This window comes from Triturus cristatus, chromosome 3_2, assembly GCF_964204655.1.
Source record: "Triturus cristatus chromosome 3_2, aTriCri1.1, whole genome shotgun sequence".
Taxonomy (NCBI): domain Eukaryota; kingdom Metazoa; phylum Chordata; class Amphibia; order Caudata; family Salamandridae; genus Triturus; species Triturus cristatus.
In genome coordinates this window covers 977,534,539-977,551,225 of record NC_140584.1, presented here as the reverse complement: position 1 = coordinate 977,551,225, position 16,687 = coordinate 977,534,539, and the positions used below count along the sequence as shown (strand labels likewise).

The window sequence follows — 16,687 nt, the reverse complement described above, 5'->3', positions numbered from 1 at the left end:
ACTCGGAAGAGATGGAACCACTTGGCCTGTCCTAGCAGTTTATTCACCACATCCAGAGATTGACACAATGCAAGTAGCAGACATATGTCCACTTCACAAAGAAATCATAAAACTTTACAAAAACCTGACGGTTCTTGAGGTGAATACTCACACCATTAAGAGCTACACAAAAGGTCAAATTCAGGGTTCTACAACTAAAATTACACCACAAACGCTGTACGCAGTTACGGGTAAATGCCCACTAAACGTGAGCAAATGCCATTCTGGATAGCTCAGAAAATAACACAGCAAGAGGCAATATTTCTACACACAAGCCCTCAAGAAAAACAGACTGCTAACAATCTGCTTGCCAATGGTGATAGCTCCCCAAATAGAGGATTGTACCACTTGGGGTACAGTTTTGCTGCCATATATACAGGAACTCATGGTATCCTGTCATTAGCCGTAATACCAGACTTATTAAGACAAATACAGGGATGAAATCATTAGGATGCCCAGGTATTAGCTATAATATTAGCAAATATAAAAGGGGAGGCAGCAACAGTGGCAATACGCCAATGTAATAAAACAAGATGTGAAAAAACAGGTCAAGGAGATCTTAGATCAACTTGAATACCAGGGTGTAATAGAACCTTGCACCTCTGCAATGAACAATCCTTTGTTTCCCGTAATGAAACCCAATAATTCATTTCGTCTAGTTTTGCAGTAAAGAATACACACAGTGCCACATTAATGAATAATATTGTGCAGAAAAAAATACAAAACACTAAATGTCTCAAATGGATTCTTCTGCCAAAATATAGCGCCTGAAAGCAGGTATCTAACCACATTTTCCACGCTAGGCTCTCAGAATAAGTTTAGTTGACTCACTCAAGGGTATAAGAATAGCCCCGGGTTGTTCAGCGCTACGGTAACAGAAGTACTTCAGAATTTGGATGAAGAGGCATTGTCCTATGTAGATGATATTTGACGGATGATGATTTACAGCATCACTTTACCAGGGTGAGCACCATAACTTTGGGGTTTGCCTTTGAGGGCTACACATTCAAATTTAAAAAAAATCAAAAATAGCCCACCTCAATATCTTATTTCTGGTATACAAGTTATCAAGTTAAGGAAAAAGCCTGGCAGCTAACTTTTTAGAAAAGTGTGTGCTGCTCCAACCTCCTAAATCTTTGAAAAACTCACAATCCATATTGGGATTTTTTAATTTTGGCAGAACATACATTTTGGATTACGCAGAAAGAGTAACATCTTTCTACGACTTAATAAGACCTAATTTTTCAGTTAAGCATTGGACACAGGAACACACATATCTTTTGTTCCCTACAAGCTGTCATGATAGCTTCAAAACACTTGCAGACACGCATAAACGTACGCAATCTAGTAATCGCGTTATAGCGGGTCAATCCGGGTACACTTACCTAACCTTCAATGAAGGAGAAACAGTACCCTTAGCTTACAAATCACATTTGTACACAAATGCAGAAATGCGCTTTGCTTCTACAGAGAAATCCTGACAGCAATACAAACTGTAGTGAGAAAGAGCACTGGCTCAGGGGAAACGAATAGCAATAACTCCAGTACCAGCCTTAAAGGCTGTTACAAAGGCAAACGTTCCTAATGCTAAAGCCTTACATTCAAGATGGATACAATGGGCTAATTCTCTTACTCCTACAGATGTAGAATGCAGATAACACCCAAGGTTAAAAACACAAGCATTCCTGCAATATGAACAAGAATATGCTCTACCAAATGTAATAATGCCTCTGGATCAGTATGAATATATCATTTACACTGACGGATCTGCTCAGCTGGCCATAGGAAGTAAACAACAATACCACGCCGCTTGTACAATTGTAAAAGGTCGGATGCGGGATGGCAAGTCCCAGACCAGCGACACGAAGACAGTCTCTAGGAGACTGCACGGCTCAGCCGGCAGAATTAAAAGCCCCATTACTGGCACTGATAAATATGGATCGAGAATTTCCCACTCATAGTGTGTGATTAATTTTACTGTGTCCAGTCATACAATGAATATCTCCACTACAGGGGTCAGAATGGGTTTAAAGTCTCAAAAGGTGGCACAATTAAGCATAAAGGGCTATGGAAACAGGTAGGTGAGTTGAAAAACGAACGACCAAGAGCTTACGTGATACCCACGCTGAGTCATCAACGTGATGGCGTTCACGTTGAAGGGAATTCATTGGCCGATGGGGGCAGACCTACTGCTGCCATAGCTGCGATCACTTGTTCAAAAACGAGAATAGACGGACAGATAATGGTAGCTGTCATTGCTTCATGCAAAAACAGCCCAGCCTTACCTAAAGGTTTCCACTCAAGTACTCCTACAAGTTAGATGCAAACAACATTCCATATGTTCAAATTCCATGAATGGGGGGGATAGAGTAATACCAAACATGGATCGCAGATTAGACTTAATTCTAGCTGCACACAAGGGTCTAGGTTCTGCACAAGCAGGGATTATAGCGACAGTTTCTTTACTGAGACAACGCTATTGATGGCCTGGTTTAACAGAACAGAAGAAGAATAGCTAAATCTGCCAGCAGATGAAGGGTTCCACTGTAGGGCGTCCAGCACAGACACCGTTACTAATATCAGACACACCACTCATGTGTGTCTATTTGGACCACTGCCGCCCCCTACAATCAGATGGGACTTACAAGTATATCATGGTGGCAGTTGATTCATGATCTAGATTCCTATGGGTATGGCTTCAGCGCTTGGCTGTCACTCGAACTGTTATAAAAGGGAGATACGCAGTTGGCACATTACATTCTGACCGTGGCCCTGCGTTTAGCTCTACGGCTTACAAGGAAGCCATGGAAGGTTTGGGTGTAGCATTGTGGTACTCCTCTCTGTACCATCCAGAGGGAAATTCGGTCGAAGAGAGGAAAAACCGGGATTTAAAACAATCTTTAACAACTAGAGTATTAGGTTCGGGTGGTGGTTGGGTTAATCACTTATATGAAGAACAGCGAGCCCTTAATCTGCCAAGATGTCGTCGGGGGGGGGGGGAAGGATTTATCCTTATGAGGTCCTTTTTGGGACAAGAATGTGGCTGTTTTATAGGATCTGAATGAATCCAGAGCACTACTAAGCAACATGCAAGTAAAATGGACCGCCACTGGGGAAGTCAAATCAGTCACGGCAAGACCTGTCTGGATCCCAAAAGTCGGGGATTTGGTCAGAGAAAAAACATCAAGGACAAAGAAGAATTTGGGCCATCCTACAGAAAGCCTGTACCTGTCCTGGCTGTCGAAGGAACAAGAACAGTACTTCTGCCTTTTGACGGCAAAAAAAATAAAATAAAGAGAGATTAGTCTATTGATCTGATTAAACCATACTATGTGGCCGATACTGAATAGTAGGCCCCGTGGGCTCCTGGGTAGTCGACTCTCTCCTCTTGCTACCATACAGGAAGTTCAGACAGAAAGACTAACAACATTCGAAGAGCCACCAATTCGAAGTGATAAAATTTCCAACAATGGAATGGAACTCGTTCCTCTGGAAACAGAACTTCAAACAACAAATGAAAGACAAATTTCAATTCGGCCTGCCACCAATGTCTACATCAATATGCCTCAACAAGAGACACTTGCCTGTTCAACACAACCTGCCGAGCTACCAAAGATTGACCCAATTGCATCTGGCTACTTCATCGATTTTGATACCTTCTCTCTTGATCCCAGTGAACCTGAGACACCGCCAGCTCCAGTTTCCCGTAAGCAACAAATTTGTGAATTCTATACTTTTCTGAAAAACACTTACTATCACCTTGGCTCCAGCTCTGGATAATATCTGAAATATTGTTTTTTCTGTTCTGGATTGGCCTAGTAACTGTGTTTTGCTTACTATTGAATGGAAAATATTTTCCAGAAAGCTCTGCAGTATCAAATGTGAACTTGGTCTTGAAACCTCATACATCATCCCATCGTGAACATTACAGCTGTTCCAATTCCTGATGGTATAGTTTGGGACAAAGTTTATCATGATGTAGTCGGCCCCACTGAACTTTTGAAAATACCACATTTATTTAAATTTTCTCTAAATAATATCATTACCTCCAGTACATTTTCTGATGATTGGGATTCTGAAACTATAAATAATATGTTGTCCGAGTTCGACAAATCCGCTGCATTTTCAAACAATGAAATGTTAGACACATCTGACTTTGATAGCTTGTACTGTTACCATCATTATGGTCATCACTTTTTGCACAAATCCAGTATCCCACGTAATGTTTTTACATACCACCAGTGGGAACATTGCCTGACACCACCAAAAGGTAGTTTGAAAACGTTTGCACAGAGATTTTCATATTTTTCATGGTTTAACACTTCTGACCTGACCTCATATTACAATAAGTTTGCACCTACATCCGCACAGAAAAATATGCTAACACCAAACAGATTTATTCTGCATCCTTTATTGCCCAACTGTCTGAACAGGGTTTTGACTTATGCAAGGACACTATAGACAAAATCAGTCTGGTGTTCTAAGAAATAGCAAGTGCAGGGAACAGAAGCACTATGTAGAGCGTGCCTCATTCCGCAACAAATAATATTTCTGACTAAAACCATGCAAACTCATGAAGTACAATACATCAGACCCAATTGGAAGGGATGGTTAGTTTGGCCCACAGACACAAACAGAAGTCAATCAAGATTCAGGGGTACAACCGAAGAGTTTAGTATCCATAAGCCAGACCCACGATATGAACATCTAGGGGTGGTGACATCATACAGTGTTGGGAAGTTGTGCCTTGATTAGCTAAAAACCTCTACACTGTCCCAGGTGAAACAGCACTTCTCCATACTTTCAGATGAGGTGGATCTAAGGGATTTTTTATTAGGTCCCAGAAAGTCATGTCAGAAACGTTTCTATTACACGTCTATAATTAAATCTGGAAAATCTCTCAAAGAGAAGCCGCAGAGAGACTCCGTGAGATAGATAGAATTAACCTATAAAAGGCGTTGGCTGTAGTTGAGAATGGTATGACTACATTAACATCCAGGATTTATTCATTCGGCAACATTGTATCTTCTACTATTGATATACTAGAACAGGACTTGTCCATACTACAACACAGAATCTCAACTACGTTCTATTATGTTACTAAGCTGGACGCTGCAATCAATGCGCGCTGGTTAGGTGCCTTGGCGATTAATCAACAGTACGTCCTTTTCTGTATATAACCTTACTGAAAAACAGATTCCGATGGCACAAAGGGGAGCAAAACATACAATGATGCGTATTGAAAAACTTGACAAATTACCTTTTACTGTGGCAGAGTCTCCGTCCACAGCATGGTTAATTTATGGACATATAACACTACTGGTCACGACTTTCCAGTTTCAATATTGCCTAGAACAACAGGCGGGCAGATATGAAGCAATGGATAGGGAATTCATGAAGGAATCTTGGGAATTGCCGTACAGATTGCAATGCAAGAATGGGGACTCGGAAGTGTTTCTAAATGGAACCAACTGCGAGAATTCCTTTAGTGGATCTTTCATATGCTAGGATATCATGCTTCACGGGGCCTGTAATGGTTCAGTTGCTAACTTATACCGCCACATGACAGGTTCCCCAGCTGCTGTTATTAATCCGGTGTTCAAGATGCTTTTGAATGGGAGTTACTGGATGCTGAATGATCAAGGTTGCTGTGGGATGCCCCAGGGAATCGCATATCTTGTCACTGTTAAGCTACAGGGTTACTTGCTGTGTGTAAGTATCGTTTACACCGACCCATACAGTCAGGGAGGTGCCGTTATGGCCTTCGTTGAATGTTTCCTTTATACAGTTTGATACTCCGAGCCAAATGAAAGCCATGCTTTTGCAGCAAACAGTGCCCTTAACCTCTGCCCGAGAAACCTATGATTGCCAGGTGGCAAGGTCCTAGGCTGAGATGCAGGCACTGATACGAATGAACTGCACTTTGTTTCACAAAAATGGTGCAACGTATCTTTAACATGTCTGATACCAGGAGGATTGTCCACCCGTTTAAGACCATAGGTTATGGACTGTTAAGCACCTTTCAGACAATCCTGGGATTTGTTCCCAACTTTATATACTCCTTATTCTGAAGCATTTTTGGAGGGTTTCCGCTGATCCTGTTTCTAATAGCCGGTATCCAGATTGTCCTTTTTCTGCTAAGCAACGGACGTCCCAGTCACCAAGGAGATGGAAAGAACGCTCTTGGAGCACAGATACTGTGATCGCATGGTAATCCATCTGGGCAACCTAGTCTTCGAGAACTGGGCGAGTCTTGGTTCTTGTCATTTAAACCAGTCCGGAGCAACTGTATTCTGCCTGCCCTCCGATGCTTGTTCTGCGGACAAGAATGTATGTTGGATCTCTGTCTAACACCTCCAACAATTGCGCCACCAGACGTTGATGCTTTGCTGGACCCGATAACCACCTATGTTCTGCAGTGTCCTCAGCGTATTTCAATGTTGATGTCTGCATTCTTAGAGTCATCACGGGATGCTTCAGCTCCGGTCGGGACGGATACTAGCTCCTCAACAAATACTTAGGCCTTGGCTGACACTAGTACATCCCCAGCAACGGCTGTTGTGAATACGGAGGAACATCTATACTCGATTGACCTGGTCTGCGAGGTGTTGCAGGGACCATCGTCTGCAATTGCAGGCAACAGGAATGTTGTACCTCCCAGCCAGGACACAAACATTTGGCTCACCTGTGCTGGGAAAATTTTCCCTTTTTAAAAAACAACTACATTTGGAATTTTAATCAGGACACTTTTTCTAACAACTGCATGGCTTTCAGTCACTCATTGTTCAGACTATATATACGAACTTATTTAGTACAGAATTCTACCACATGCGCTATTTCTCTTTTTAGCATTTTTTTGAAATTTTACTTTTTAAAGTATTATTTTACTTCTTAAAGTACTATTTTTAATGGACTTAATGCGTACAACATTTAGTCGCAAGTTAGTTTTTAGTATGTCGTCCAGTCGGATGAGGAGTGGATGTTATGTTCCATACAGGTATCACAATGTAGGCTCAGGTAGTCACCTAGCCTTTCGCCCATAGTCTCCCTACCATAGCACTACATAACGATTGTTAGTATCTAGTTACGATAATGTCCAAAGATGACATGAGGTTTTCTCCGAAAAGCTTGCCTCATTCATTATGCATGAGGATTCTTGGAATGACCGCAGGGCAGCAGGCCTACCCTCTCCTGCATAACAACTGTGTATAAGGCTCATTTCTTCCGTCATCCCAGTCCAACACGACACAGCAAGGTATATCCCCAGGTGGTACCACGTTGGGTGTATATATACATCATCTCTTGCAGAGATAGAGAGAGGAGAAAAGGACTTCCATGGTGACACACTGACACGAGACACTGAGGCTCCTGCACGCAGACACTCTAGCTCGCAGTGGTCTGAAATCCCTTGTGGTGTGTCCATCTCGAGACCAAGATGGGGTCCCACAGTCTTTCACTTCAGATAATGGGGTTGACTTTATCCTAGAGGGATTCTTGGCTCTACATCCACATACATGCTAGGTACACTTAGGTACATCTAGTTAGGATCGCATCATAGGAGTACGCATTTATTACTGTCATGTATTTTATATACTTGCTGTACACATTGTTTTAGCACAATGGTAGAAATCTACCATCCTTTTACTCTGTTAGTGCTTATAATCATTTATATCTGTTACTGTCTAATGGTTGTTTCAGCATACCTATTTTACACTAGAATGACGCTTGAATGCTTCTTGAAACACATCCTCGCCGTTTATTCTGTGTATCTCTCTGAGACGAAGTGAGCACAAGTGACTGAGCAAAAAGTAGTACAATGTTTCCACGATCGCTGATGGGACAGGGTAGTCATGTTCGATAGTTGCCAAGAACTATTCTTTCCTTGGTAAGAGGCACTGGTTTAACAAAAAGGGGGCCTTCCTGCAATACACGTGGAGGGGCCCCCTTCAGGCTCAATCAGGAGCTCTGCAGCCATAGTGCTGTGCTGCTGGGCCCCCTGGAGCTTGGGAGCCCCCAGCACCGCGGGGGCCTGTGTTACGAGGGGTTTCTAGTGGCACTGTGAGCTAGCTGGTATACAGGCTAACATACCCAGTAGGGGTGTCTAGAATAAGTCTGACACCAATCCTATAGTGTATGTAGTCTAAACGTGCAGGTCTGATATATGTTTATAGGAACTACTCGACAATGTAACATTAAATATATTAACAAACAGCTGTCAAAAGGTTCAATTGGGAAATAGTTTAGGTATAGATATTATTCAAAATCAAGACAACAGAGCGTGGAAATAAAAGTGGAAGTAAGCTCATAAGAAGTGAAAGTTTAACCAACATCATCTGAATTGCCCACTAAATTGTGAAAGGCATAAGAATGAACATTCACAGTATTGAGGGAATGGACTGAACTGGAATGGCACAAGGAAAGCTATATCCAAATGTAATAAAGAAAATGCAAGGGCGCGGACACAAAAATGTGCAAACCTTTCTGATTTGTACTCTTAGGGCTTCATTGCAGAAAACATCCTATCTTCATGAACAGCGTTTAGCACATCTACGGTAAGTCAAAGATATCACAGCATACCCAAACAGAAGCGAAGCCCCCAAAACAATGACATTGAATTGTTGGTGAAAAACATTACTTTTGTCCAGAACTAGAAAACCCAAATTACAAGTACTATGTCAGAGATTCCACTGACAACTACTAATTTGTTAATTTGAAAACCATTATCCCACACTTTGGCTATGGGAATCTCCTCCGATCTGAACACTTTGTTGTGCCATATACACTTAAAAAGGTGAAAGAACCCACTGAGGTACGAAAATGTGCACATATATTGGGAGGAAGACAGAGACATACAAGTAGGTATCTTTTTACTGTGGTGTGCCAATACTGTGTTTTATGACTCACTAATCCGTGGAAAAGAAACATTCCTGGTTCATCAAAAGTTTTTGCCATGAAATAGGGCAATTGTGTGGCACGGCCATCAGGTCACTGCTTATTCTCTGATGCACATTACAAAAGGTGGTATTTTCTTTCTTTTTCCACATCATTAAGACTTCTGCTTTGCATGTATTTTTATGAAGTATTAATTTAACCTGGGAGGCTAAAACTGCACTACATTACAAACTTTTACAAGAATTATTTTGGTGAAAAGCATTTTTGTAATTACATTAAAAAGGCCCACTTAAAACCAAAGAAGCAAGAAATAGGTTTGGTCACGTAAAAATGAAAGACAATCAAGGTAGTTACCTCTTTCTGTAGAAGATTCCATTCAGATTCACTCACTAAACGGTAGCCTGCATGGGGTGCAAATGCTGGTTCTGTACTTTGTGTAACACTGGAGAGAAGGGAGGCAGTCTCTTCCTGTTCTGGTGTCATGGCTTTGATTGCCTTTTCCTGATCTTTGGTTAATATGAATCCACTTGGCATTTGAAGAGAGGTAAGGGAGGTGGTATCAAAGTATTCAGAAACTGAATCTGCTCCCACCAATGGCCCAAAATCAGACTCATCAAGATTCCCAGCAGATTTTGCTTTGTTGTTGTATCCCAAAGCTTTAGACTGAAGAGATCCTGAAGTCCCAAGACTATCTGTAGACTGTGCCCTTCGAAGTCCATCTTTAAAACTGTCATCTTTATTACTGGAAGAATCCCCAGAGCAAACCAGCAAGTCAGCATCTAGTGAATGGACGGAACCATGAGTGCTATTCATATGCACCTAAAAGAAAACAAAATGCCTATTATACTATTTTGGAAAACAACTGACTGCCCAACAGATCCCTAGCACCAGAAGTAAATACAAAATGAAATTGATTACAATTTGTACTATTTTATGTTAAGGTGCTAGGAAGTGAAACTGACAATTACATCAATACATTTCCACTTTGCTCTAACCACAAACCAACAGGTTTTAGTTCACTTTTAGATTATGGTTTCTATGAGTACACCCTGCTTTCAGAAGGAAAAAAAACTGATGAATATTGGTTAAAAGGCATAGCATAAGAATACTTTAGCACTTGGGCAATTCCATCTGGAAACAGTATCAGGAACATATTTAACTGAAGACACACATCATGCCTCTTAGTGTCTGGGACACCTTCAAGGCAGTAATGAGGAGTGTATCCCCTTGATGGAACATTTGCAGAAACTGAGGACTCTAAGTCAAAAAACTGGAGGACGAGCTAAAACAATGACAAGTCTAGTACATACACCGGTCCTCCAAGCCAACCTGCGTAAATTGATGGGTACCAGTGGATCTAGGGAGATAAATATGACCTGGATAGTACTAGCACTGCTTTATTTGAAGAAGCGTTTATATTTATAAATGCAGACAAAGGAAAAAAAGTTTCCGTCTGCATTTATATGTAAAAATCCATTTAAACGGAAATCCGGGAGCCTTAATTAAGATGCAGCAGATGGGATGCATTTGGCAAAATATATGTTAAAGAAGGTAGATTTCAGGAAGGTGAAGTAATATTGTAAGATTGGCAAATCGGGTGCATTTATTAGATGTTATAAAGCACTATACTAGCGGAGGAATATTCTACAACCCTCCTGACCTATTTTAACTCAGAAGCCTTCCTTTCAAGATTATCCCTGGGGCAGAGGGAGAAACAGGGTTCCTAGATTTTCACTAACTAGGTCAGGTAATAAATTAAATCTTTTAAGGAAAATATAATTATGGCCCCAATGGGTTTATGATGTGCTTTTTCAAAACCTTAATTGCCCAGCTATCATGTAAACTCTAATTTCTTGGCAAAGTGGGGGCATGGTCATCCCTACAAGGGAAGAAGCTGTAGTGTTTTGCATACCCAATAGCTGGTAAAACCTAAAATACTGTTCCTTTTATTGGCCTACAGCCCTTCCCACTCTAGGTGCGAAACTTAATCATAAGCTCCTTGCTAATAGGTTGGAGAGGATTGTATCTGGTGAAATTTATCCTGATCAGACTGGTTTTATTGCTTGTGAAAAAGCATATGATGACATTACGTAAATTATATGTAAACAAAGAGAGTAAGGAAAAAGTTGACTTGTCCTTTTCCCTGGCTAGCATTTGTATAAACAAGATGGACAAGTCCTTTTATGAGGTAACTGTGGTCAAATGATCCTTGCCACTGCCTTCAATAGAAAGGAGTGCAAACAACTGTAGGTAGTTTTAGGAAACCCCTTACCCACCTACCTGGTAGGTGGCATGCTTCATCATCGGGGTCCAGCTGGATCACCTAATGCAATCCAGCTGTGCTTCAACGCCTGAGTTACAGCGGAGCAGGTTGTTTGTGAAGAACAGTGAAGTGATATGTGAAGTGCAGTTATGAGTTAAAAATGTCTCTAGGAATAACCCTTGTAAAAGTTTTAATAAAAGGGTCCTAGGACATATGTAAAAATAGCATCAGGATCTCTAAGAGGTATAGTATGTACCTCGGTATCCCTGGAATTTTTTAGGTCTACTAGTTTCAGCCTTTGAAGTAGTTCTTAAGGCTTTCATCAGGACAAAAATGGTGAGTGACCAAAAAAGGTGGTCACGTGGGTGTAAATATCAGCACACACCCTAAAGTGTGCTGTGAGTGTGGTGGATTGTAATATTACTCACAAATCCTCTGGTCGGAGTACCTGTAAATGAAAAGGTTAGTGAATGCAGGTATATAGCGTTCAGTTGTTTGCCATGCATCATAATTCATGCGCGCTCCTGTATTTGTAGATGAAGGCATCATGCATGTGACTGGGTGGGAGCATGCATGATGGCTATCCACAAGAAATAAGTAAAGAAATAAAAAACCGTGCGCGACTACAATGAGCCCTGGTGGTTCTGAATTGTGACAAGGGGTAAATTTTATAGCGCTCTTAATTCTCATGGATGAAATCGCTTATTGGCACATTGGGTGAGTCGTTACGATTCCAATTTTAAAAGTAAAAAATAAGTATAAGTATCTGGTGGTAGCGCGTGGTTCTTGCCAAGTTAAATCACATTTAACATAAAAACGAACTTAAGACTAACATAGAAGACTGAATGGCGGTCTCACTTAAACTCGGAGTATGTTATGCCTCAAGGATCCGATCGGTCTCTGCTGTACCCCATGCTGACCCCAACGAGATGTGGAGATATTCAAGGGTACAGTTTATAATCAATACAGGTGAAGGATTAAAGGTGCTGGCGGCTCCCGGAGAGGGTTCACGGGTGTTGGTACTCACGTTTGTCTGGGGGAGAAGGACGAAATGACCTACGCAGCCTGTCGGATCCACTGTTGTGCATTGAGCGGCTGACTGTGCGGTCTCTATTGAGAAATGTGGTCACGTGAGTGGGCCGGACGCTTCCAGAAATCGTCTAGAGCGCTGACCTGAAGCTCCTGCGCATGCGCATGAGCGAAGTTCTGGACTCATGCGTGAAGTGCAAGTGTGATTTATAGACCAAGAGATGTTAATAAAGTTTTGAGGGGGTTACCAGAAAGAACTGGGCTCAGTAATAAGAGAATTGTAAGTGCTGCACTTGTCCGTGTAGAATAATATTGGTCTACATCGGGGCCTGTATATTACGTGCTGTATGTGGTGGTCGGGGCGTAGTGTGGTTAATAAAGTTTTGATAACGAAAGGATAACAAACGGACTTGGCTCAATGATTAACGGTATCCAAATTCTACACCTATTCGTACATGATAATGTTGGTCTTCCACGGAGCAGGCTTATTCCAGGCTACACGTGGTGCTGAAGAGTAATCTAAAGTGAATGTTCGTAGATGTTCTTAATTGCGACCGAAACGGGGAATGCCCGAATAATATTGTATGTTTAAAACAGCGAGTATGTGATCTACTAAGAAAGGGGGGGGGGGGGCTTTTTGGAAAAAAGATGCACTTTTTGGAAAAAAATGACACCCATAGTGTAAGCGCTTTATACCAATTGGACAATGGTGGAATCTATTCATTGTGAATTGTCCAAAAAGCACAAAAAAGAGCAAGAAATCAGAATTACCTGTGTAACAACATATAACTCCATCTCTAACAAAGTCGCTAGAATGATCCAGACCAATTGGAAAATCGTGACTTCAGGAAAACTTCAATGGGAAAAACCGCTGTTCTCTTACAAAAGATCAAAAAATCTCAGAGACAGTTTGGTATCAACCCGCCCTAACAAACCAACGACAACCCCGAGCACTGTGCTCAGCGCATGGGGCTTACCTCAAGTCACCGGCCATTTCCCTTGTGGCAATTGTAGTATTTGCCATCTGACACAAACCACAAAAACCCTACACCTTGAGGAAGGCAAAATTTGGAGCATCAAAAGACACACTAACTGCAACTCAGCCAACGTGATTTACCTAATCGCTTGCCCTTGCCACCTGCGTTATGTGGGCATGACCAGCAGGAAAATAAAAACCAGAATATGCGAACTCAGGAACAACATCCGTTGCAAACGCAACACCACGAAACTCACAGACCACTACTTAAAAATGGGACATACTTCTACCAATGATATGACCTGGGTAGTAATCGAACATCTTGATGCCAACACAAGAAACATACAAGACCAGCTGTTCGAAAAGGAACAGTTTAGGGTTTACAGACTATCTACCCAAACAAAGGGTCTCAATGACAATGTGCCTTGGAACAATATAAAGTGCAAATAACTTTTCAGATAGGCTCCAATCACTTTTTCATGGGCCCCATCTCTCTGGCACAAAGGATATTAACCCTATCTAACACAGACAAGTCAAATCTGAATAGATTCCACCATTGTCCAATTGGTATAAAGCGCTTACACTATGGGTGTCATTTTTTCCAAAAAGTGCATCTTTTTTCCCAAAAACGCCCCCCACCCCCCTTTCCTAATAGATCACATACTCGCTGTTTTAAACATACAATATTATTCGGGCATGCCCCGTTTCGGTCGCAATTCAGAACATCTACGAACATTCACTTTAGATTACTCTTCAGTAGCACATGTAGCCTGGAATAAGCCTGCTCCGTGGAAGACCAACATTATCATGTACGAATAGGTGTAGAATTTGGATACTGTTAATCATTATTGAGCCAAGTACGTTTGTTATCCTTTCATTATCAAAACTTTATTAACCACAATACGCCCCGACCACCACATACAGCCCGTAATATACAGGCCCCGATGTAGACCAATATTATTCTACACGGACAAGTGCAGCACTTACAATTCTCTTATCATTACTGAGCCCAGTTCTTTCTGGTAACCACCTAAAAACTTTATTAACATCTCTTGGTCTATAAATCACACTTGCACTTCACGCATGCGTCCAGAACTACGCTCAAGCGCAGGTACATCAGGTCAGCGCTCTAGACGATTTCTGGAAGCGCCCGGCCCACACACGTGACCACATTTCTCAATAGTGACAGCACAGTCAGCCGCTCAATGCACAACAGGGGATCCGACAGGCTGCGTAGGTCATTTTGTCCTTCTCCCCCAGACAAACGTGAGTACCGACACCCGTGAACCCTCTCCGGGAGCTGCAAGCACTTTTAATCCTTCACCTGTATCGATTATAAACTGTACCCTTGAATATCTCCACATCTCGTTAGGGTCAGCATGGGGTACAGCAGAGACTGATCGGATCCTTGAGGCATAACATACTCAGAGTTTAAGTGAGACCGCCATTGTCAGTCTTCTATGTTGTTAGTCTTAAGTTCGTTTTTATGTTAAATGTGATTTAATTTGGCAAGAACCACGCGCTACCACCAGATACTTTTTTACTTTTAAAATTGGAATCGTAAAGACTCACCCAATGTGCCAATAAGCGATTTCATCCATGAGAACTAAGAGCGCTATAACTACTAGCACCCATTTACCCCTTGTCACAATTCAGAACCACCGGGGCACATTGTAGCCACGCACGGTTTTTTATTTCTTTACTTATTTATTTCTTGTGGCTAGCCATTATGCATGCTCCCACCCAGTCACATGCATGATGCCTTCATCTACAAATACAGGAGCGCGCATGATTTATGATGCATGGCAAACAACTGAACGCTATATACCTGCATTCACTAACCTTTTTATTTACAGGTACTCCGACCAGAGGATTTGTGAGTAATATTACAAACCACCACACTCACAGCACACTTTAGGGTGTGTGCTGATATTTACACCCACGTGGCCACCTTTTTTGGTCACTCACCATTTTGGTCCTGACGAAAGCCTTAAGAATTAATTCAAAGGCTGAAACTAGTAGACCTAAGAAATTCCAGGGATACCGAGGTACATGCTATACCTCTTAGAGATCCTGATGTTACTTTTGTTACATTTGTCCTAGGACCCTTTTATTAAAACTTTTACAAGGGTTATTCCTAGAGACATTTTTAACTCATAACTGCATATCACATATCACTTCACTGTTCTTCACAAACAACCTGATCCGCTGTAACTCAGGCGTTGAAGCACAGCTGGATTGCATTAGGTGATCCAGCTGGACCCCGATGATGAAGCATGCCACCTACCAGGTAGGTGGGTGAGGGGTTTCCTAAAACTACCTACAGTTGTTTGCACTCCTTTCTATTGAAGGTAGTGGCAAGGATCATTTGACCACAGTTACCTCATAAAAGGACTTGTCCATCTTGTTTATACACAGACATTACTTAAACAACACACCTGGTATAAAAAATAAAAAAAATTGCAGTTGTGGTTTCACTTAACACAGATTGGAGAAAAAAAACTTTTGACAGGGTGGCCTAAGCCTTTCTCTCACTGGTTGTGACCTAGATGGGCTTTGGCTCCAACTATATCACAATTATTAGATGAATTTATCACTATCCTATAACATAGATCACCGTCAAAGTGAACATCTTTAGGAAAACATACATTTGTTTGCATCCATTTAACTGTGTGGGCATTTCCTCAAGGGGATTTCCTTGTGGACTAAAATGTCACTGTACACAATCTCATCATTTTTCATTTCATTGTAAGCCATAAAATGAAAGAATATACATGTAATACTATATGGATAATATATTTTAGCATTGGATAAAGTCGGCAAGGGTTAAGGCCGTAAAGAAGTAAGGGGTTAAGAGTAAGGGGTTAAGAGTAAGGGTAAGGGTTTACCGGTTAGTTAAAAGTAAAGAGTTAAACGTATGGGCAAGAGGTTAAGGGTTAAAGAGAAGGGATTAGGATAAAAAGATTATGGGCTAAGGGTGGGATGAAGGAGGAGACTAAATACGAAAGGTATTGATGGGAAGGTCTAAAGGATAGGGATTAAGGATAAGGGGCTCAGGGTAAAATAAGACCTCTTTCTGGTAGACTATCTAGCTCCCGATTCCTCACCTTTTGAATATTCCCCAGGCATCAGGCTGGATCGGAAACTTTTCAGCAGTACTTCTCAGTGCCGGTAAATGACACTGTGCGGCTCCACACTAATGCTGTTCCGCTCAGAAAATGATGTGCTGAGCCTATAAAGGCGCCACTCCAACACACTGACGTCAGTTTCTTTTGAGGCTGTCTGCACCCCCAGATGCAGAGCCTCTGTAGGAAATTGATTGTCACCAGTGTACAGATTCCTAGACTTGGGACCTTATTTATTGATATAGTCCAATCACAGAATGTGGAGAATGGGAGGGTTGGTGAGGAATATGCAGCTAGATGGAGCTGCTACCAGAAAGAGCATTAGCAAACATCAGTAACATGTTCTTCTGATAGAAACTGCTA

General features: G+C 41.6%; 1 protein-coding gene across 1 annotated transcript in view; it reads right to left on the bottom strand.

The window, feature by feature from the left end:
- RABEP1 (rabaptin, RAB GTPase binding effector protein 1) overlaps positions 1-16,687 on the bottom strand; it is a 989,154-nt gene that overhangs the window by 419,979 nt on the left and 552,488 nt on the right. The window contains exon 9 of the mRNA XM_085649558.1: positions 9,286-9,750. Within this exon, the coding sequence (XP_085505684.1) occupies positions 9,286-9,750 (465 nt within the window). The remainder of the gene's footprint in view (positions 1-9,285; positions 9,751-16,687) is intronic.